This window comes from Sinocyclocheilus grahami, unplaced genomic scaffold (genome assembly GCF_001515645.1).
Source record: "Sinocyclocheilus grahami isolate Dianchi unplaced genomic scaffold, SAMN03320097.WGS_v1.1 scaffold1.1, whole genome shotgun sequence".
Taxonomy (NCBI): Eukaryota; Metazoa; Chordata; class Actinopteri; order Cypriniformes; family Cyprinidae; genus Sinocyclocheilus; species Sinocyclocheilus grahami.
In genome coordinates this window covers 701,177-724,926 of record NW_015505180.1, presented here as the reverse complement: position 1 = coordinate 724,926, position 23,750 = coordinate 701,177, and the positions used below count along the sequence as shown (strand labels likewise).

General features: G+C 36.8%; 1 protein-coding gene, 1 long non-coding RNA gene and 1 pseudogene across 6 annotated transcripts; 1 reads left to right on the top strand and 2 right to left on the bottom strand.

Annotated features, from left to right (window-relative positions):
* Positions 1 to 266: 266 nt before the first annotated feature.
* Positions 267 to 6,176, bottom strand: LOC107596197 (uncharacterized). 5 transcript variants are annotated; one of them, XR_001610404.1, is made up of 4 exons: positions 5,631 to 6,176; positions 5,145 to 5,230; positions 2,370 to 2,451; positions 267 to 1,208 (listed from the first exon to the last, which is right to left on the bottom strand). It is a non-coding gene; the product is annotated as an uncharacterized lncRNA (long non-coding RNA). The 5 variants fall into 5 exon arrangements; XR_001610451.1 differs by lacking the exon at positions 2,370 to 2,451; XR_001610473.1 differs by lacking the exons at positions 267 to 1,208; positions 2,370 to 2,451 and adding an exon at positions 4,647 to 4,967.
* A 10,534-nt stretch (positions 6,177 to 16,710) lies between these two features.
* Positions 16,711 to 19,863, top strand: LOC107590234 (poly(U)-specific endoribonuclease-C-like). The gene is made up of 6 exons (XM_016278943.1): positions 16,711 to 16,720; positions 17,615 to 17,773; positions 17,902 to 18,023; positions 18,808 to 18,920; positions 19,114 to 19,267; positions 19,369 to 19,863. Exons 1-6 carry the CDS (start codon positions 16,711 to 16,713, stop codon positions 19,627 to 19,629), a joined length of 819 nt encoding a protein of 272 aa, XP_016134429.1. The 3' UTR covers positions 19,630 to 19,863.
* Positions 19,864 to 20,941: 1,078 nt separating this feature from the next.
* On the bottom strand, positions 20,942 to 21,736 carry LOC107594221 (troponin T, cardiac muscle isoforms pseudogene; annotated as a pseudogene).
* Positions 21,737 to 23,750: the final 2,014 nt, after the last annotated feature.

The following is a 23,750-nucleotide window of genomic DNA, read 5'->3' as shown; positions in this document are numbered from 1 at the left end:
GAATGCTCTATTTATTTTCTATGGGAATGTTACCGAGGTCGGACTTGTGAAGGATTGATCCTTCTTGACTGGAATACTTGGGGACCTGCTTAATTACAAGTCGGAGATATATATATATATATATATTCTCTAAAACCATTTTTCTTTCACTCCCCAAACCCCATTTTATTTGCTTCACCAAAAACGTCCGTATCACATTCCTTTCTGTTGCCTTGCCTGCACTTTAACCCCCCCCCCCCCCCCCCCCCCCAAATGTACACAAAAAGTTCTGTCCATTTGCTAAGAGGCATGGAGATAAAAAACAATTAAATGACTTCAAATGTTTCAACTTAAGAAATAAAGGTTAAGAAAATACATTTTTAAAGATGAAATTCTGAGAACATATTTCTGTGTAAAAATATTTAAGACTGTATTATATAAAAGGAAAAAGAGCTTAATGTATTTGTTGTGAATATGAAAAACTGATATATTAAAGAAGTGCATGAAAACTGGCTAATGTTTTTGTGCTTTATTTTAATTTTATTTGAAATTTAATGTGAAGCATTTAAATGCTATTATTCACATTTAACACTTTTGATGCTACATTTTTGACTATACTATTTTTTGGCTAGCAAAGTAGATTTTATTTTACTTTTATTTTCTGTATTCTTTTGTAAAGTTTAAGAGGAGTTGCCTTTCTCTCATTAGTTCTGCCCACTCCTTTCTTACTTGGCCCCTCCAAATCCTTTGTTTCGATCCTTCAGAAGAGATGCTGTCGCTTTATATAAGTTAGGCTACCAAAACAGACTTTCTCACTTTCAGAAGCCTTTTTCACGCCATCTTTCGATTGAAAAAGAGAAGAAAAGTGTGTGTATTCACAAAAATAGTCTTGGTGGGATATTATATTTGGATACTACCAAAGAGTAAATGCTTGTTGCAACATCCATGGGTGAGTAAATACATTAATGTATTTATCAGTTTCTTAATTTTCCAAAATGTACGTATAAGTGTCTGATATATTTGTGATTTGTATATGTAAACCTAAAAATATATAAATATAGTATATGCATATTTTTCCCCCCCAAAAAAGCTGTGAATTTAGTGCTACACTGTTCACTTTATATGAAAGGTAAAACATGATATGAGCTCTCAACTTTTCAGGAATTGTCACTGGATCCTGCATATCTTCATCTCTTCCAGACGAGCGTGGCATGTCCAATTTCATCTCTCTGTCAAGAAGGAAAAGACACAATGAACGAGGTATCAAAATGAATATGCTAATTAATACATTACTGTATTATTTTCCATTTCTGACAAGTGCATTGTGTTGTAGGTCAAATGCTTAAAGTAATGTCCAATAAGGGCTAGTTTATAAAAAATGTTTTGTTGTTATTTCATGTCAATCTCAGAGCGTTCCCTGGCTAATGCACAGCGGCGTCAGAGCCTGCAGCTTGTACGGACCCTACATGCGCTAGATGTGCAGTATCAGCGGAAGCTGGCTGGGGTACAAGGTGCACAGCAAGAGTTGAGAAGATCCCTGGACCGCCTCAGAGACCGAAGTGCCATCAAAACACCTGCTTCGGCACTGCCTCTAACCTCCAAAAATCGGTCCTCCTCTAACCAACCCAAGCGGACTCCCTCGCAGTCCTGCTGTCCAAACCACATTGTGTGCTCGAGCTGCAACCTGCGCTTAAGGTTGGCTGATGCGCTGACCCGTCGTTTTACCCCCAGCCTGTGGACGATGTACACCTGCCCCGTGACCTCTTTCCACTCTGGAGAAATCTATTATATGCCCAGATTTGTACAGAAACGTAATCTCTCGATATCAGACAACTCACTCAGATATCTGCCATTTATGTAGACCATACATTTCTGCACTGCATGTAAATCTTGTATATCATCTAGATTTTCAGGTCAGGTGTGAGAATCTGAGGTTGTCCAAATTTTAGCCTGGTTCAAGTCATCCAGATGCTTTTAAAGGGGGCAGTAACTTGACAGCAGGATTGAAAAAGGGTGCACAAACACAAAAAGACTGAGGGAACTTCTCCAGAGGGTGATTTTATAGCTCTTGAAGACATGCATTGTTCCAGCTGAAAGCTTTGCTCACTTTTAGTGCTGCACACATTCCAGTGCCCTAGATAGTGTTTCTGCGGTCTCAGCTGTGCCTGAACTCATCAGATACTGGCACTGATCTTGACATTTACGGGAAAAAAACAACAACAACAACTGCATTTTGTAACCCAGGAACACATTTTTGTTATATATGTTGACTAAATATGTGGCATGTTCATATTAGTATTGGAAAAGAATCAGATGATTGGATACAAGTTTTATTGGTTAGAAGCAATTATTAGAGTTTCATGCTACTAAATCCTGAGAAATTTTCTGACCTGACACAGCTGCAGATTCAATGGTTCCTCCTACTTGCAATACTGTCAGGTACTTATTTAACCTGCCACCTGCCTGTAGAGCCTGTGAATTACACACAATTATATAAACATGATTTAGTTACAAAGCCAGATTCACTTTTTAAAATGTGTATTCTTTTTTTTTTTATGATTTGCTTTGTGATATTTTGCATACATATATGAAACTATCAAAATTATGGTTTTAGAGAGGGGGGTTGATTCTGTTGTTCAAAATAAGTTATTCATCTCAAAGTTGAAATTAATTATAGGCTTTTATTTTGGTATGACTATGATTTTATAAATTGATTAGAATAATACTCTCACTTCATGCCATAACATCTTATTTGATACAATATTCCACTCATGACTCATTTGATATCAGCATCTTGCTCTGTAAAATCTCATAAAAAACACAACACACAACACACATCTTCCAGCTGTGAATAATTAATGCGTTTTTAGTTGAAAGGATGCAAAAATCACATACCTTAGTTGTTTTATAAAAGGATAGCTGTGGGTGTGGCACATTGAGATGTGACAATCTCTAATACACATAAATTGGCTCATGTAGACCGGTTTGAATCCAATGTCAATAAATACAAAAAGTCCTGTACATAGTCATTCTGCTAGAAATGAATTGACTTATGTTCTTAAAACTGGCAAAGCTTGAAAAACAATAAAAGTCAAAGCTCATATTATTGAAATACCTCATTATCACATACTCCATTGTTCAGAGACTACATTTTTGCTTTTCAGACTTTTTTTGTATTTAAGTCTTGGATCAAATGCCACATTTGTTAATGTTTCCATGTAACAAAAATGAGCCCTTCAAGCTCAGTATACAGAGACCTGTTCATATCTCACAGTTGCAGTAATTATTTCCCTATCTTAAACTATCTAAAACAAATCTGGCTTCATCACAAACTCTGTGGAGCAGAGGATACGCATTTGCCATCAAGTATGAAAGTCTGGGTTTGAACCCTACAATTGCTTTAGTTTTCGGTCAAAAAAAACAAAGCTCCCAAAAAAAAATCTAAATCAAAACAACAGACTCAGTAGTTAAAGCACTGGGCTTTCATCATGAAGACCTGAGTTCAAATCCCACAATTGGTTATGTTTGATATGTCTTGTTGTCATGTTCAACAAAGTGCCCCAAACACCAACATTCAGCATGGAAGCTATGATGGTGCAAGCGGCAGAACACATGTTTGTTAAATCCTATTTCACGTGCAAGACAAAATGTAAAAGCCACAGTGGGTTAGTGGTTAAGCACATGTTTTCAGATGATAAGGCTGTAACTGAGGCACGGGTTCAAATCCCACCTCAGTGTGTTCAGACAGCTGACAGTTTGTTAATACATTGATTGGATTTATGTATTTATTCATTTATTTATTTATTGCCACAACTGCTTATTTAATACAATACACTATTCATCCATGTGAAAGACAGCTCTAAATAAAACTCCATCCCAAACACCTGACAGCTGCACAGACTCGGTGGCTCAGGAGATAAAGCATTGCACTTAAATCACGGAGACCTGACTTCACACAAACTCTGGAAGTCAGTTAATGTGTTAGTTGCTTTCCATCATATAAAACAAAGTTCTCAGTAAAACCTGTTGTCACAAACTCTGTGGCGCTGAGGATAATCGCTTGCTTTCAAATGTGAGCGTCTTGGTTCAAACCCTGCAAATTACAGTTCTTCATAACATCATACAAATCCCTCAATAAAACTCACTTCAACTCAACAGGTGCAGTGAATAATGCATTCCTCTTTCATCTAGGAGACCCGAGTTCAAATCTCACTATTGCTTACTTTAAATTGTCGTCGTTACATCCAACAAAGTGCCACAAAAGCTAAGCACAAAATGTGAAAGCCACAGTGGGTTAGTGGTTAAGCACATGCTTTCAGATGATAAGGCTGTGATTGAGGCACGGGTTCAAATCCCACCTCAGTGTGTTCAGACAACTGACAGCTTTGACTGATTTATTGTAACATCACATGCAGGTGAATAGTGAAATATAGGTTCCTTCACATGTTCAGACCCACTGTTGCTTATGTTTGACATCCTTTACAACAGAGCTCTCAATACAAACATGTCCAACGCACTCGTTTTCAGTGAGTTTCAGAACAGCTGCAGTGGATAAAACACTGGACTTTCATCTAGAAGACCCGAGTTCAAATCTCACTATTGCTTACTTTAAATTGTCGTCGTTAAATCCAACAAAGTGCCACAAAATGTGAAAGCCACAGTAGGTTAGTGGTTAAGCACATGTTTTCAGATGATAAGGCTGTGATTGAGGCACGGGTTCAAATCCCACCTCAGTGTGTTCAGACAACTGACAGCTTTGACTGATTTATTGTAAAATCACATGCAGGTGAATAGTGAAATATAGGTTCCTTCACATGTTCAGAAAAGAGATCTGTGGCTCACAGGTTAGAGTGCTGCCTCATGGTTCAGAGGTTGCTGGTTCAATCCCAGCCAGATCTCTGTGATATGAGTGAGTGTTGTGTGAATGAAGGAGTGGGGATGATTCGGGTCCCCCCCGAGCCCTGGCACGATGTCCAGCAGGGGTTATACTTCTTGACAGACTGAAAAATATTTTAGCTGTATTAAAATTTTGAGCTGCTGTCCCTTCCCCACTCGTTTAGGTTACCATCATTTGCTTTCTAGAGGAGTCACCCTCCAAAAAGAAAATGATGGTAACCTACATGTTTAGTACACAACAAAACACAAACACAAGTTAGAAGTCTTACCTGTCCATCAGCGGATGTCCATCATTACAGTGAAAGTCTGTCCACACGTCCCAGAGCTCCGCTTCTGTTCAAACACATCCCTTACTCTGTAGAGGAAAGAGAGAAATAAACAGACATTACTTTATATAGTACATCTAAACCATCAGCATTTTAAAGTTAGTATATGTATAGTACATAAATACATACGCATGTGAACAACTACATTAATACATACTTAGTTGTCAAATAGCAAGCTGTCTATTTCTAGTTTGTGCTTTAGTGTGCGCGAGGAGACACATTAAAAACAACACATGAAATTCATCATAACATAAATCATAACATAACATAAAACTGGCAGCGGAGCACCGCGACAACATATCAGAAGAAATAAAGACACATCAAAACTGAAATACTTGGCTATTAAAGTAAATAACGACTTAAGTGCAAAGAGTAACAGTTGAAATGGTTAGTGCAAGAGAAAAGCACTGCATGTGTGGAGTTACTTACAGTGACTCTCGACTCCTGCACTTTATCGCAGCGGGGGTCGGTTTTGTTTGTTTATGTGCTGGAATAGATGCTGTTTAATGAGATTAAAAACACTGTCGCTGAGCTGTCATCTGCAGGATCTGTATTTTAAACGGTCTGCACATGCTGTCACAACAAGCGTCCTTCTGTCACTCATCCGAAGCGCTCAGACCGAACGTGAAGCCGCTTCCGCCGCCTAGTGGAGCGGAGGAACAACTGCGCTTCAGTCTCACTTACCAGCAGACTCAGACATCTGCTCCCTCCCTCTCCCCAACACATCTATCAGCTTTCATTAAAACGACAAACGACAAGGTGGCCAGTCTTAGATTTAAGTTGCATGTATTTTACAACAAATCTAATACTTTGTCACAACCAGCAGAGAAACGTGGATCTGTCAGTTTATCTAAATGCACCTGATCAGCTCATCAGCTCTCAGGTTAAACTGATTAAATGTTGTGTTGAACTCAAAAGCACATGATCAAAGTGTAAACACGCATAAACTACTAAACTACAGGCTTTCCAAGATTCTTGTATGCCCTTCAAGCTCAGTATACAGAGACCTGTTCATATCTCACAGTTGCAGTAATTATTTCCCTATCTTAAACTATCTAAAACAAATCTGGCTTCATCACAAACTCTGTGGAGCAGAGGATACGCATTTGCCATCAAGTATGAAAGTCTGGGTTTGAACCCTACAATTGCTTTAGTTTTCGGTCAAAAAAAACAAAGCTCCCAAAAAAAAATCTAAATCAAAACAACAGACTCAGTAGTTAAAGCACTGGGCTTTCATCATGAAGACCTGAGTTCAAATCCCACAATTGGTTATGTTTGATATGTCTTGTTGTCATGTTCAACAAAGTGCCCCAAACACCAACATTCAGCATGGAAGCTATGATGGTGCAAGCGGCAGAACACATGTTTGTTAAATCCTATTTCACGTGCAAGACAAAATGTAAAAGCCACAGTGGGTTAGTGGTTAAGCACATGCTTTCAGATGATAAGGCTGTGATTGAGGCACGGGTTCAAATCCCACCTCAGTGTGTTCAGACAACTGACAGCTTTGACTGATTTATTGTAACATCACATGCAGGTGAATAGTGAAATATAGGTTCCTTCACATGTTCAGAAAAGAGATCTGTGGCTCACAGGTTAGAGCGCTGCCTCATGGTTCAGAGGTTGCTGGTTCAATCCCAGCCAGATCTCTGTGATATGAGTGAGTGTTGTGTGAATGAAGGAGTGGGGATGATTCGGGTCCCCCCCGAGCCCCGGCACGATGTCCAGCAGGGGTTATACTTCTTGACAGACTGAAAAATATTTTAGCTGTATAAAAATTTTGAACCGCCGTCCCTTCCCCACCCGTTTAGGTTACCATCATTTGCTTTCCAGAGGAGTCACCCTCCAAAAAGAAAATGATGGTAACCTACATGTTTAGTACACACCAAAACACAAACATAAGTTAGAAGTCTTACCTGTCCATCAGCGGATGACCATCAGTACATCCATCCACATGTCCCTGAACACTGTGTGGTCCAAACACACCCCTCTTCTGTAGGGAAACACATAAATAAACAGACATTAATCCATAAAGTATATCTAAAACATCAGAATTTAAAACTTAGTCTAAATCAGTGGTGAATATAAGGAGTATAATATAATACAATTTATTCTAAAGAACTGACAGAGAGTTCAGCAAGAAAGCAAAATGTAACCAAAGTCTGTGATTAAATTTCATGGAGGATGTGTCTGCCATCATACATAGTTATGTGCCAAATAACAGTTTTACTTAAACAACAGATTGTAGAATAATATTTATATGCTAGCGTTGGCAAAATGCAGAGCTTCTTTCTTCAGGTAAAACAGACCAGAAACACTGATGCCTCATCCTGCCCTACATTCCCTGCTATTTATATTTATATTTTTCAGCTGATTTTTTGTCCAATCAAACGCTCTTTAGCAAATCACAACTATGACATAACTAACACCAATTTTAAATTTAATTTAGTGGGTGAGTACAACAATAACTAGTACTGTCAAACCATGGTGTTTATAAAAATGTTAACAAAAAACATAAAGATAACATACTAAAATAACTATTTCCACAATTTTTATTTCCTTTTTGTAATTCACTTAAATCGTCCTGCAGTGTGACATGAATTTTTAAAAGTACAAATACTCTATGTAGTCTCTCAGAGATGTAAAAGCAGACATACCTTTATTGTCTCTAAATGTGAAGTGTCCAGGGGAGCCTTAACTTGCACTTAATTTCGTTCTGCTGAAAAGGTAAAGAGTGTGTGAAGGTAGTAAATGTAGCTTCATTCAAATAACCCAACAAAAACAACAAATTCCTTATAGCATACACTGAAATGAACTAACACAGGTGCCCTGTTATTATATATCAGAAGGAGGTGAAATTGGTGACCTTGAGAAATATATAACTAATGGGTACTGTTCATTAAATCACCCTATAAACATGCCTGGCACTCATGCACACTGGCTGCTGTAAAACAGGATCATTTACTTCAAGAAATGATCTTATTAGACCATTATGAGTGTAAGTTTGTGTTTTATCATTATGATTGTTTTTGTGCATCATAAAACATTAATAAAAATATAGCTGCAAGCAGAGGAGCTAAGCATGGTAAGGAGCATCAGACCAACTGAAACAAGGAGTAGTTTAAGCTATTTTAAGATGATTTCAGTCAAAATGGTTGAAAATCATAAATACAGTCACTAGTAATATGACTTACAGGTTTATAATTTTTGACAAATAGGTGGCGTGGTCACCAAATTAATGTGGTGTGGTCAGTGTGAGGTTACAATGGCACACAAAGTTTGGCGTCAACATGTCAAAGCTTTGCAGAGATACAGCCTCAGATGCAGTTTGGTATTACAGCATGAAATTTATTGATGCAGTAAATGAAAACCACTTTGTCTATCGACATGAAATCCATGGCAGATGCCCGGAATGGCTGATTGGACTGAATTGGATATCATTTGACCCGGTATTGTGATTTTCAGCCAATCTGTTCAGAAACAAAAAATAGCCATTTGTCATATCTCCTGACCACTATGTGGTGCTGTGCCGAAGATATCATCAGGACATGGTTGTTATAACACACACCAAGTTTGTTTCACATATGCCAAAGCATTGTGGAGATATAGCCTCACATCCATTTTGGAGTTCTCTCCATCAAATTCATTCATAGGTTATTCGACAACGGTTTAAGTCACTTGAATTCCTTAACTTTTTACTAGCATGGTCTGAAGATTATTTGAATTCTAAGAATTTTGCTGAAAATCAGACAAACCCACTAGGATGAGTTTGAAAAGTTGTTGTTGTTTTTTTGGATAAAAAAAAATTGTGAAAAATCTTGACCTGTTCAAATTTTAACTTCAGTATGTATTCGACTTGCATGAGCCATGGAATCAGAGGAAAATAAAGAATTTTACTTCTAGATTTTACAGTTCAAAAGTTTTTAACATAAACATGAGTGCAACTTTGAACTGTTGGTGGCGCTAGAGGGTTTGCGTTAGAGACTCCAAACTTGCTATGGTTAATGTTGAGACTGTCCTCTATATGTGTACCAAATTTCATAACTTTCCCGTAAGCTGTTCTATGGGCTGCCAGAACTTACTTAACTTAACTCTTAATTTTATACCCTATAAAGTAGTTTGGTCTGATGTGAACACATTCACCAAATCCGACAAGGCAGCATTAGAGGTTACTGAACTTTACTCCTCTTTAATCTTAAATATGTGTTTATTAGTGCACGTCCACATTTCAGTGGCATTAGTTACGGAAGCATTTTGCTTTGGATAAAAGCGTCTGCTAAATTAATTATTATTATTTATTATTTTTTTTTACATTTGTGCATTTAGCAAATACTTTTATCCAAAAGAACTGCATTGCAGTCAAGGTATACAGTTTATCAGTTTTTAGTTTCCCTGGAAATCAAAGCCATGACCGCAGTACTTTGTGGAAGAGGGTGTTCGCCACAAATTACGCTGTCAAACATGATTATTTTAAAAAGAAGTTGAAATAATGAAAAGAGATGGCTTCAACAAAAGCATATACCATGTATTAATTACCTCTGAGACCACAAGGGTTCAATTCTCAGTTCTAAGTTTTTTTTTAGGGTTTGCTAGGTAGGTACAGTATAGTGTGCATGCAGAATATTTCAGGTTTGAGAATTTTTATTTGTTATGGGGGTGGGAAATGCAATCATTTTAAAACACCCCACACTTTCAGGCTGATTATCTCTGGTGGGGTACCAGACAGGATCCTGAAATGTACTGGTCAAGAGTTTGGAATAATTGCAGTTTTCTAATGTTTTTGAAAGAAGTCTCTTATGATAACCAAGGCTGCATTTATTTGTTTAAAAATACAGTAAAACAGTAATACTGTGAACTATTATTACAATTTAATTTATTCATGTGATGCGAAGCAGAATTTTCAGCAGCCATTACTCCAGTTTTCAATGTGACATGATCCTTCTGAAAGCATTCTGATTTGGTGTTCAGTTATTATCAATTATTATTGGTTCTTAATTATAAATAATGATTCTATTATGAAAGTTTTCGCTGCTAAAAATATTTGTGGACACAATTTATTTCAGGATACTTTGAAGACTGAACAGCATTTATTTGAAACGTAAATCTTTTGTGAATCCTTTTAATTTAATGTTTCCTTGTTGAATAGAAGAGTTTATTTCCTTTTCTTTCTTTCTTTTTTATCTTACACACCCCAAACTTTTGAATGGTAGTGTTTTGTAGTTTCCACAAAAGTTACACAAAAGGCAGCAAAAAGTGTTTTAAGAAACTGAGCTCCAAATCAGCATATTGTATTGGTATCTGTGGGAGGAAGAATAAATAACATTTTACAATATATATTAAAATAACTGAAAAAGGTTATTTTAAATTTTAATATTTCTCAGTATCTTTCTTTTTCTTTTGATCAAATAAATATAGACTTCTTAATTATGCATCTTAATTATTCCAAACGTTTGACTGGTAGAGTAAGTTCTCTATGGCAAAATATTGCTATAAAAAATGAGTTTTAAGATTCCGTTTGTTACAGAGCTAATTGAAATTTGGGGAAAGGCCTTCATGTGCTTTAAGAAATGAACAGATGTAGTATAAACATAACAAATGACATGCATGCATAAGTGAAATAATTATCCATAATAAATATTCAAATTAAAATGATATAGTAGTTTTCCGGCAAAATATACAATTTGTAATCGCATTTTCTAAATATACAGTATATCCAGATACAATAACACTGGAGCGACAGCACTAGGAACGCCCACTAACGCCTTCTCAGGCAAGCAACCAACAGAAGCAGCTTTTATATTGCAATATCTAAGCATGTCAATCCAAACTATATTAAAAGTTAACTAGTTGCCAGCTAACATTTATTCAAATCAGTAAATAAACTGTTTACCAATTAATGTTTGTGTTAATGTTTAATGTTGACACTTGCAGTAACAACTTACCATGTGCTGTTCGCTCCTCCCTGCTACAAGCTCCGCCCTAACTTCCGGTCGAAAACTGCTGGACTGGCGCTGCTGAGCAAATCGTGAGATACAAATTTACAAACTCACAAACATTTAATTTTGTATTATTATTGTTGTTGTTTGTTCTTTAGCTCACATTCTCTTTTTGAATATGCTATTCAACTAAATACAAAAAAAAAAAGCCAAGTCTTTGGCCAAATAGGGATAACTGCAGGCTGGAGCAGTGGGCGTGGCGAAATCTCTTCATGATTGGTCGACAAAGCTGTCTGTCAGGGCGTGGGGGTAGGGTTAGGGGCGTGGTTTCTGTTATTCGACTTTCGGAATGCCTTCTTTCGGCACGCCCGATTGGTCCAGCAACCCCTGTCTCGTTGAAGGCAGCACCGTGACCTATAGTAGTCTCTAGGTGCCGCTCCCTAATCTATATAGGCTATAGGCCTACATGTCGCAATTGTACTTTTGTCAGCTCACACGTCTCTTTTTCAGAACTAAAATGAACCCTGACATTTTCAGAAATCAGTATCCTAACTCAGCACAAAAGGTACAAAGTGTTATCATTGAAAGAAGAGCATCTAATTACATCCTTCAAGGTGAGTTTATATTCATGTCCGTGTGTTTCCTCAGAAACCCATTAAGATGATCGTATTACCCCAATTTTACAGTCTCTGCACTGGCTACCTATTAAGTACCGTATTAGTTAAAAAATATTATTACTTGCCTATAAGGCCCTTAATGGGTTAGCTCCTGCATACCTAACTAGTCTTCTACCACGCTACAATCCATCACGCTCCCCAAGGTCGCAAAACTCCGGACTTTTGGTAGTACTGATAGCAAAGTCCACTAAAGGAGATATAGCACAAACTCTGGAATAGCTTTCCTGATAATGTTCGGGGTTCAGACACACTCTCTCTGTTTAAATCTAGATTAAAGACACATCTCTTTGGCCAAGCATTCAAATAATGCATCTCATAATCTTGTACTGCAGTTATATCGGATCAAATGCACATTATTATTCTTTAGCTTGGGTTAAACAAATCAGTTTTGCTTGGTTGGAACAGCAGCTACGCTAATTATGTCTCTATGTGTTTCTCTGTTTTTGCCTTAACTAGGATTTACACAAGCTTCAGTCTGGATCCAGAACACCTGAGAGTGTTGAACACTCTGCCAACCCCTCAGAGGACCTCCGATGATATCAACCCTGAAACAACATACAGAACTACCAAACTTTGCTATAAGTTTGATTGCATCATATAATAATTGCTGTTAATAGTGTTCATCGTCTGTTTGATTACGTCTTTAATTGATTTTTCCGTGCATTTCTGCCATATGTACATTAACTGACAGTCATCACTGATAAGCTACCACTAAATATTGTAGAAACTTGATTTGCTGTAAAGTTGCTTTCCAACGATTTGTATTGTGAAAAGCACTATACAAATAAACTTGAATTGAATTGAATGAGCCTCGAAGAGGCTTTAGTACGTTGAATAAACTGCTTTTGTGAGGAAACAGCTTATTACCTAATCTTCATCATGTTTTCTTGAAACATTACATTTGGTTTGAAGCTTTTTTTGGAGTTTACAACAAAAAAAATGCTGTTTTGTAAGAAAAGTCATGGCAGTTAGCAACAGGTTTTTGTTGTTGTTTATTTATATTTATTTATTTATTTTATTTTTTAAAGATGAACATGGACATTCAGAAAATAAATTTGCAACAGCGAAGGATTGAATGAAATTCAGTGTCGTCAAAGGCTATAATGTGATTGGTTATCAAAGCACACGTGTGGAGGTTGATAATAATGGTGCGTTCAAGTCATGTCGGATAGATCGTATTTACGAGTTGAACGCTCATGAACGCCACCACAAAGTCGTTATTACGAGTGGGAAACTCTAAAATTTCTTTAAGCCCCGAGTTTCCGAGTTGGGGACGTGTCAATGAAAAACATGGAGGAATCGATGGATGCGTCTGTAGTTGACGGTACATTTTTGTTTAAATTGATAGTTTAGTTGTCCTATAAACTTAAATTGGTCATGTTCTTGTTACGCAGCTGAAATCCAAGTAAAAAAATGCAGACCCTGTTGTATTTTCTTGTAATTTATTAAAAGAAGGTACACCACCATCTTGTGCCGACTAAACTGACTTGAACGAACCTGACGTCGTAATTACGACTTGTCAACTCGTAAGTACGAATGTCCCTGGAGGACTTGAACGCAGCATAAGAACAGCTCTGGTTTCCCTTGGAGACAGTTCATCCAAAAATTATGTCATCATTTATTCATCCAAACTCATAAGACTTGCTCATGTTATGACTCCAAACACAAATGGTGATATTAAGATATAAGATATTATATGAATATTCTCTCATTTGTTTTGTCCATTCACTAAAACAAAATTAAGCTTTAAAAATTTCACAAAGTAAGCGAAAAAAATGAATTGAGAGGTTTAATACAAGGCTTCTGAAGAGATACAAATGATTAACAGATTTATTTAGGCTTATATTCACATAAATATTAATCAATGCACATACATAGAGCGCATCTTATATGGTTAAATCTTAATTTTGTGTTCTGAAGATAAAAAGAAGACTAGAATTGGAACCACATAAGGTTGTGTAAATGACAGAATGTTTTTTTTTGTGAACTATCCCTTAAAAAATGACAACGGCCTACCCAAATTATTCCAGTCAACTTTGATTCCAGTTTAAGAGTACTGAATAAATGCAATCCCCACTCTGCTGCAGGACTGGGAGGAAATGTTTTATTTTATCAAATCTTTATTTTTTTGTGCAAATAAATATTACAAAATGGACCATTTCTGGCTGAGATTTGTGTCACTTTTTTACCACATGTTTACAGCCAGACTGCGACCTAACCATTGTTGCCAACTAATTTTCAGAAAAAGTTGCTAAAGGAAGGTCGGTTTGTTGCTAAAAGTGGCTAAATGACGTTATGATGTAATTGCGTAATCACGATGCAAAATTGTGTCACAACATCAAATCTCAGCAAAAAAAAATATTTGATATATGTTCATTTAAACGTGTTTGTAAAATAATATGCATAATATAATAAAATATAAATAACTGTATTTTTCAATACATTGAATTATTGAACACTTACACATTTTTAAATGATTACAATTTAAGTTTTTTTAATAACTAGTAGTAATACTACACATTCTCAACAATTATGCTTTAAGCAGTGTATTAGTAGTTAGTTAGTATGCTACACTCTAAGAAAAGTCTGTAAAAATAGGGCACAATCTACTATGTTAATATGAAATAATTTTCCGAATTGGTTTTTTTACCTACATTTTAAATTATGCATTGTGTTCTCGGGTTACAGTGAATAATGGATAATGTCCTGGAAAATTACTAGTATCTTTTTCATTTTTCTTACAGTGTAACTGAACAACAATCACAGGTACAAGCTACTAACAAAGTGAATCATAAATGAACAATTATTCAATTATTATTAAATAGAATAATTGCAAATAACAGCTAACTTAATTCACGTGATGCCTCTGCTAGGCATCTTTGGTTTCCTCTTTTTGTGTAATTTGGATGGTCAACTTTGATTCCAGTTTAAGAGTACTGAATAAATGCAATCCCCACTCTGCTGCAGGACTGGGAGGAAATGTTTTATTTTATCAAATCTTTATTTTTTTGTGCAAATAAATATTACAAAATGGACCATTTCTGGCTGAGATTTGTGTCACTTTTTTACCACATGTTTACAGCCAGACTGCGACCTAACCATTGTTGCCAACTAATTTTCAGAAAAAGTTGCTAAAGGAAGGTCGGTTTGTTGCTAAAAGTGGCTAAATGACGTTATGATGTAATTGCGTAATCACGATGCAAAATTGTGTCACAACATCAAATCTCAGCAAAAAAATATATTTGATATATGTTCATTTAAACGTGTTTGTAAAATAATATGCATAATATAATAAAATATAAATAACTGTATTTTTCAATACATTGAATTATTGAACACTTACACATTTTTAAATGATTACAATTTAAGTTTTTTTAATAACTAGTAGTAATACTACACATTCTCAACAATTATGCTTTAAGCAGTGTATTAGTAGTTAGTTAGTATGCTACACTCTAAGAAAAGTCTGTAAAAATAGGGCACAATGTTATGTCTATGTTAATATGAAATAATTTTCCGAATTGGTTTTTTTACCTACATTTTAAATTATGCATTGTGTTTTCGGGTTACAGTGAATAATGGATAATGTCCTGGAAAATTACTAGTATCTTTTTCATTTTTCTTACAGTGTAACTGAACAACAATCACAGGTACAAGCTACTAACAAAGTGTTTCATAAATGAACAATTATTCAATTATTATTATTATTATTAAATGGAATAATTGCAAATAACAGCTAACTTAATTCACGTGATGCCTCTGCTAGGCATCTTTGGTTTCCTCTTTTTGTGTAATCTGGATGGAAAATGTGTGCCTTTTTATTGTGAAAAGTTATCAAAAGTTGCCAAATATTTTTTTAAATGGCTAAATTTGTTGCTAGGTGCTTTTGGAAGAAAAAGTTGCTAAATTTAGCAACAAAATTGCTAAATTGGCAACACTGGCCCTAACGCACACTCCCAAGTTCCTGGATTTCAGGTTGTTTTCTTCCACGCTGCTATTGGTTAATATGTCTCGCCCTCTAAGGAAAACAACCAATCCGAGACGAGATGCAGTAACCGTGCGCCACTTTCATTGGTCAGATTCGTCTATCGATCAAAATGTTTGACATAGGGTAAACACACCCTGGAAACAAGCCAGCTTTTCATCGCTCGAGTGGCGAAACGTGTTTCTTTGAACCACAAAGTGGATTAACCTGCGAATATGGCCAGAGGGTGAGAAAATGAGTGGCAACAGATGTTTAACGGTCTTTCCGTTTTGTGCTTTAGATCAGCCGCCTCAAAAAGTTGTGTTATTACATAGGGGCATTCATTGTGTTTTTAAAATCATAATGACTATCCTTTTGCCGAACTATGCTGTAAATGTGATCGAGTCAAGATACAATGTGTTTATTTTAGTTTTCAAGCGCAACATCCGGTGCGTATTAATATAAACTGCTAGAAGGTTAATAAACGGATATGCACAACGATACGAGGCTTCGTGTATATTTTTCATACATATTTTTTTTGCCGTGCTGAAAGTTGTTGTTTTAGCTGTACAAGCGAGTTTTGTTTGAAGTGGAGGCGATGCCACATTTACAAAGGGCCTCTATTCAACTGTTTCCAGATGCGAGGAACTGCTGCTGTAACTCCATAACATCTTCATGATTGTTTTCCGTGAACGGAACTGAACCTGACAACCAGTTGTTGTGTTGTGTGTTTTCATGTTAGGGTGACTCACATGGATATGAGCTGTGTGTCTCAACGTTTTACTTTACATCTGTAATCTTCTGAGTTTCCCGTTCCGTTTTAATGTCGTGCGCAATCCAAATGCTGCTTGCTGTGAATTAAAAGCACAGGTGGACTCGCGTCAGGTTACCTGAGATTAGAATTTCCGGTTTCGAGAGAATAGAAGCCGCACATGACGTCAGGTATCTTTCATATAAAGTGGCGGTGTTTATTACACTGCATTTGAAGTTACACCTGTTGATAAGCAAGTTGAAAACTCCCTAATGAATTCTATAAGTCATATTAATGCGTACAGTTCATACAGACGTTAACTTGAATACACCTCTTCTGTGAAGTTTTCAGTGTTTGAATTAAAATACATTTTAGATATGTTTTGTGGGACTTAGAGAAAAAAGGTCTAGGTGGTATCACTGTCTAAAGATTGAAAAAAAAATGCTTAAAGGGGTCATATGATGCTTTTTTAAAAGATCATTATTTTGCGTATTTGGTGTAACAGAATATGTTGACATGCTTTAATGTTCAAAAAACACATCATTTTTCAAATACTGTACATTATTGTAGGTCCTCTATGCCCCGCCTCTCTCAAACGCTTCGTTTTCTACAAAGTCCCTCCTTCCGACAAGCGCAGTCTGCTCTGATTGGCCAGCTGACCCAGTGCATTGTGATTGGCCGAACACCGCAAGCACTCGTCGGAAATGTAACGCCCCTTACCATAATCACGAGCTTCAGCTTTCAACATAAATGTAAAGACAGTAAATAATGTCATTAGTTTCACCATCAGTTCAAGTCCGAAAGGGGAACAGAGTCTCGTGACAGACACAGTGATGAAGCTGGTATGTGTTTGCAGTACACAAGCCACGGTTAAGACAGCTGACTCCACTGTGATGTGACCCTGTCTCTCTCTTGCTCACACACACACAAACACGATGCACAAAACTCGCATTTGAACAGTCAATAGCAAATACTTTAACTAATAACAAAACAGTAGCTGATTCAGAAGAGGAGGAGCCATGTTTATGAAGATTACATATTAATTTAAGTAAATACATCATAATATTCCACATACGTGATTGCAGGTGACTTTATCAATCAGTCATTTATAGTGCATTTTTTTTTCACACAGGGGAAGGCTGGCTTTGTAGCTGAGGGCAGTAACAATGCCAGGGACAGTGCTAGAGCTCCTCTCTTCGCCTATGTCAATGAAAACAAGCTCAAAAGCATCGATACTTATGCCCGTAAGAAGCTAAGCGCCATTTTCTATACTAATATGTTTTCAGTTTTCATTAGTCACTGATCTTTTCGATCTGATGCAGTGCATGGCAAAATCGTTTAGACAGCTGTTTTATTCACTGTCTCTTCTCAGACTTTATAAATCTGCTGGACAATTATGAGATGTCTACAGGAGTGACTGAGCATGTGACACACGAGGAGCTTCAGGAAAACCATCTTTTCCTGGATGCCGTTCTGAAGACAGAGGTCATGAAGGTATCTTATCGCTCACTGATCACTGTTTTTGCCTTGCTATTTAGTAATGGCATGTTTGAACATGTAGAAATTTAGCAACTTAAAAGTATTTGAAGTATGCATGCTATTGACTGTTGCCTGATTGATAGAGGTCATTCCTGACCAGAGTTGCAAAGTAACTAATGGTAAAACTACTAAACATTTTCCAGTAGCGTGGATGTTTTAATTAATATTTAATATTTTATGAGTATTTATATTAAAGTAAACACTTATTAAAACACTTTTTTATATTTATTTATTTGCTTACAAAACGTGACATTTATTTATTTATTTTATTATTTAGTAACTTACAAAATGTGCCCTGGTGTATCTTGTTTTGTAGCGCACTGCCTGTCCTTGCAGTATTTTTGGGAGAAAAAAAATACTTATTACAAAAAATATTGATTGCAAAAAAACAGTAAAGACATAGTTATGGTTTGGTTTAATGTGTTGGATGGGAAGTGGATAGTGAATATGGTCATGTGAGACAAATGTGCAAATGATCTTTTAGCTTGACTGTTACAATAAAGTGTAAAGACGACATTCTGCAAATACATGCAAAAACGGTACAAGTGAAGAAAAATATTATATTCTTTCAGTCCTGTTCTGACAGGTTTTGTCTTTGCAGTGTGCCCACAGGTATTTAGTATGCAAAGGTATCTTTTAGCTTGACTGTTACAATAAAGTGTAAAGACGACATTCTGCAAATACATGCAAAAATTATTATATTCTTTCAGTCCTGTTCTGACAGGTTTTGTCTTTGCAGTGTGCCCACAGGTATTTAGTATGCAAAGGTCTAGCCCAGTCGGATCCAGCTCAGTTTAAGAGCCAGCTCTATGATATCTGGTTTAAGCTCTATCGCAGAGACAAAAGTGGAGGGTGAGTTATAATCCTCTTTTGAACGGGCTAGCATATATCACTGTATTTCAAACCTCTAATTTGAACTGGGTTTGTTAGATTAGTAACTAAGATACAAGATTGTGCTTATGTGCTAATGGTAATTTACGTGCCCAGCATTTATACATAAAGTCATTTTAATTGATCTACCATCTCCCTCTTGTCTCTAATGCAGTGAAGATTCATGTGGATTTGAGCATGTGTTTGTTGGTGAAACCAAACATGGTAAAGAGATCATGGGCCTCCACAACTGGGTCCAGTTTTACCATCAGGAGAAACACAATCATGTGGACTACAAAGGATACAAGGCCAGAAATAACAAGGACACGGTATTTCATCATTTGATTTGATAAGGGAAAAATTATAAAACCAATTTAATATAGCTTTGTGTGCAATACTTCCAACATTTACATTTGGTTCAATTTCACAGCCAGACGAAGACGATCACGTCTTGAACCTGCAGTTCAGCTGGAATGGCCTGGTCAAGCCGGTGGGCAGTTGTTTCATTGGCGTCAGCCCAGAGTTTGAGGTGGCTCTCTTTACTATCGTCTTCCTTCTGTCTGATGGGCGTGTGACCAATGTTACAGTGAAGGTGGATGAGTACCTGCTTGAGATTGTGGTGTACAGATTCGGGCGCTCCATTGGGACTTCATACCCCAAAATGATCAGCAGCAACAACCGGGATTTCTAAATCTTACAGCAAGGTCATACCTGGTAGATTTGGAAAAAAGAGGCTAACTTAGATAAAGTGGGCTTGATTATCCAAATAATCAGTAATACAGCTTCTTAAATCTTTAATCTTGAACTGTTAGTGTGAAATATATATGCGACCAATATTTTTTGTTAGATTACAAATGATCCGTCCAATTTTTATAAGGAATCTAGTTTGTACTGCTATAAAATTCTGCTTAATTATAGTTATGTGCAAAACCATCTGTTTGCACTCAGGCCCTGATAGTGGTGTGATCTTTAAATGGCATAGAAATGTGTGTTTAGCCTATAAGCTCTATAAACAGCTGTTTTGCATTAGATGCACTAATGTTAATTGCAAAGAATATAGACATTTTTACTATGTTTTTTAAACGCAATGCTAACAGTGATTTATGCATAGAAGTTTTGCATAGGCCCAATATAACTGCTGCAAGCTTTTAGAAATCATATGCTTTTTTGTTTATCGAGCAAGAGAGTTACAAATCAGAAATGAAACACTTATTTGTATTTAATTTTTTGAGACTTGAGCCATCCAAACTTATTGACAATGGAGTGTACTTTTTGAATGGCTTGGGCGCTCAACTGCACTAGATGGAGTGGAATGTGGAAAAGGGGTCTTTGTAGATGAAGAATATCACTTACACTTTTGCTACTTATCCGTCCTTGAAACTCTGTAGCCTAAAAAATGGATACTTTGAAGTATGTACTAAAACATTGCTGTTACAGTAAAATATGTGCCTTATGTTTGTTACAATAAAGACCTTTTCCGTTTATATGACATCTTGATGTATTTGTTTATTAATAGCTTGTATTCCAGCACTTAATTCCACATTTAAAATGATTTCTTATTTGTAATTTCTGCAAGAGCTTTTGTAGATTGTCAATTAGTAATTGTAAAAAAGCAGTCCTTGTGCCTCTCAAGTTACGATGCATGTGCATGTTTTACAAAAATAAATGACCATATATTTGTATTTGATAACACGGGTTATCAAAAAACATTTTGATTTGCATTTCTACTGCATATTATGAAATGTTGTGCGCAAAGAAAAAATTTAACTTTTAAAAGGTTTATAGCATGAGATTTTCAGATTACTTAAGAATACATGAAACAAAACATTAACACTAAATCCCATTACATGTATGATACAATGCTAAATGAATAAAGTGTAATTTTAGTTAATCAAAAAATAAAAATAGAAATGATGATGTCTTAAAAAGTTCAATGCGGGACTTGAAACTGTGATTCCAACAAACTGTTTTGTGTGTCATTGCAATATGTCAGTCCAGTTAATTTATTTCCAGGACTTCCTGGTGGTCTTGGTTGTCTTAGCTCCTCTTTGATGGTCACTAACACGGTTCCGCAGAACGTTGATGTCGTACTTCTGCCTCTTTAGCTTCTCTGCCAGATCAAATTTCTCAGCGTGGAGTTGAGTGAGCCACTTCCAAAGGTCAAGGGCTTTCTCTCCCAGCTTCTCCTGGTTGAGATGATCGATGTTGAGCGGCTTGCGACGCTCCATCAGACATTTGGTCTTCTTCTCACGTTCTGTCAACCTCTTGCCCTTCTTCTGATCCACCTTCTGCAGGTAGCCACCGTAGCCCTTGTTGGAAAGGATCTTCTTTTTCCTGGCATCCTCCTCGGCACGCAGTTTGGCTGACTCCTCTTCACGCCGTGTTCTTTCCACAGCAAGGCGCGCCTGCCTCTCACGATCACGCTCTGCTCTGATGCGTTGCTGCTCTGTACGATCGCCCCGACGGCGCTCAATGCGGTTCTTCAAAGACACAAGCTCATCCTCTTCCTTCTGCCTGGTGGAAAAGTGCAGCTGAATGAGACTCTGCAATTCATTGAAGTCTTTCTCCACACGCTTCCGGTGGAGGTCATCAAAGTCCACTTTCTCTCCATCTGGCAGCTTTGGTGGTATAATGTTGGGAATAAACATCTTGGGCTTGGGTTTGGTGTTTTCCTCTGCCTCTTGTTCATCATCTTCTTTCTCTTCCTCTTTCTCCTCGGTTTCTTCTTCAACCTCCTCTTCGTTCACCTCCTCCTGTTCCTCCTCAAACTCCTCCACAAACTCCTCTGTGTCACACATGGTGCTACTTATGAGTGCTTTGGGAAGAGGGGGTCACTGAGGAAGGACTGTACAGTCGGCGGCAAAGATCCTGAATGGACTGAGATGTTCTCCGTGGATGCCTGGTGGTTTTATAGGGGCCTCCCTCCCTATGTGACATTTGCTTAATGGCTCTTGGGTAAGCTTTTTGAACAGATGCAGCTAGGATCTATTTTCTTCCATGCAGGGCCTTGTCTTGTCCTATACCCAGACCCTGACCTCTAACCTCTGACTCTGTCACCCTAAAAACTTTGTGGTTAGAAGAGGAGCCTATTTCAGACTCAAAACAGATGCATACGCACACTTGTGCATTGGTAGGGATCCTCTTTCACACCATGTTTGATTAGATTAACTGAGCACTAATATTTAGGCACTGATTTGATTGCCTAGCATCAATAGTTTAATTCCATCCATTGTTTTGAGTAGAAACAATGTTTTTCTGTCATTTTTAGGTTCATGGAGCTCTCATTAATTCCATTTCTATGTCAACATTCCAAAATGATGCAGAGAATTTTGTACCCCACCCCTGGGACAATAAATGAAACCCGATGATGGTAGACAGAGAGATAACAGACAAAGTCTGACAAGTGTTCAGTGGTGTCTGTACAACTATTTGTGTATTAACATTTCAGCTGGCTGACTCTGCCATTGGAATCCTATGGAACAATCGCCAGTCATTTGGGAAAATAAGCACAGAGTCATACCAGTTTTCAGTTTGATGTGTATGGGGGAAAAGCCTTTAAATAAACTAAAGTTTATATGTATACTATGGTTCAAAAGTTTGGGGTCAGTAAGATTTATTATTTTTTTTGTAAGAATGTAATACTTTTGTTCAGCGAAGATTAATTTGATCAAATGTGTCAAAATTTATTGTTACAAAATGATATTTCAAATAAATGCTCTTCTATTGAACTTCCTATTCATAAAAGAATCCTGGAGAGAAAAGTCGTCTCTTGTTACTTGAGTGCCAAATTACATTTTAAAATATATTAAAACAGAAAAGCTTTTTTTAAATTAGTTATATTTCACATTATTGCTGTTTTTCATGTATTTTAGATAACATAGTTTATTTAAAAGATATATATATATATATATATATATATATATATATATATATATATATATACCCTTTATGTGCATTGCACTTTAAATGCTTTGCATTTGTTCCAAGCAGTTTCTAATGAGTGTTTGTCTCTGGTGTGCACAGAGAAATAATGATGGTAGTCTCTGAGCCCCTTGTTGTGATTTGTTTTAGGATCATGAAGGAATTTATGGTTCTCCACTGGTCTAATTCTCCCATGGCAACATGATAACGCTGTGGCATCAGTGTGTCTTCTCTTATCAATGCTGGTTTTACTGTTACCTCATTGTATTCTCGTAAAAAGTGCACTTATATGAAGTAACTGTGTCTCTTTTCATTTTACACATAATTTTACCTGCTCTTATGTCCTTTTCTAATTTCCTCCTTAAAGGGGTCATATGATGCTGCTAAAAAGAACATTATTTGGTGTAATGCAATGTGTTTATGCGGTTTAAGGTTAAAAAAAACATTATTTTCCACATACTGTACATTATTGTTCCTCTATGCCCCGCCTTTCTGAAACGTGTTGATTTTTACAAAGCTCATCGGTCTGAAAAGCGAGGTGTGCTCTGATTGGCCAGCTATCCAGTGCATTGTGATTGGCCGAATACCTCAAGTGTGTGACGAAAATGTTACGCCCCTTACCATACTGTGATGCCCTGTCAGGCCGGAGCGACGAGACAAAAACATTAAAATCCATTATAAAACGAGGCATTCGTTGCATCCAGTGGGGACATAATTACTGATTATAATGACTTATACTGTCTTGTTACACGTTGCGTTGCATCGCGCCGAGTAAACATAAAACCATGTCTGCATTTGTGATCAGAGAAATGACAAACAACAAGCCCAACTCTACACTGCTCAAAACTCACATTTGAATCGTCAGTGGCAAATTCTTTAAATATAAAAAAC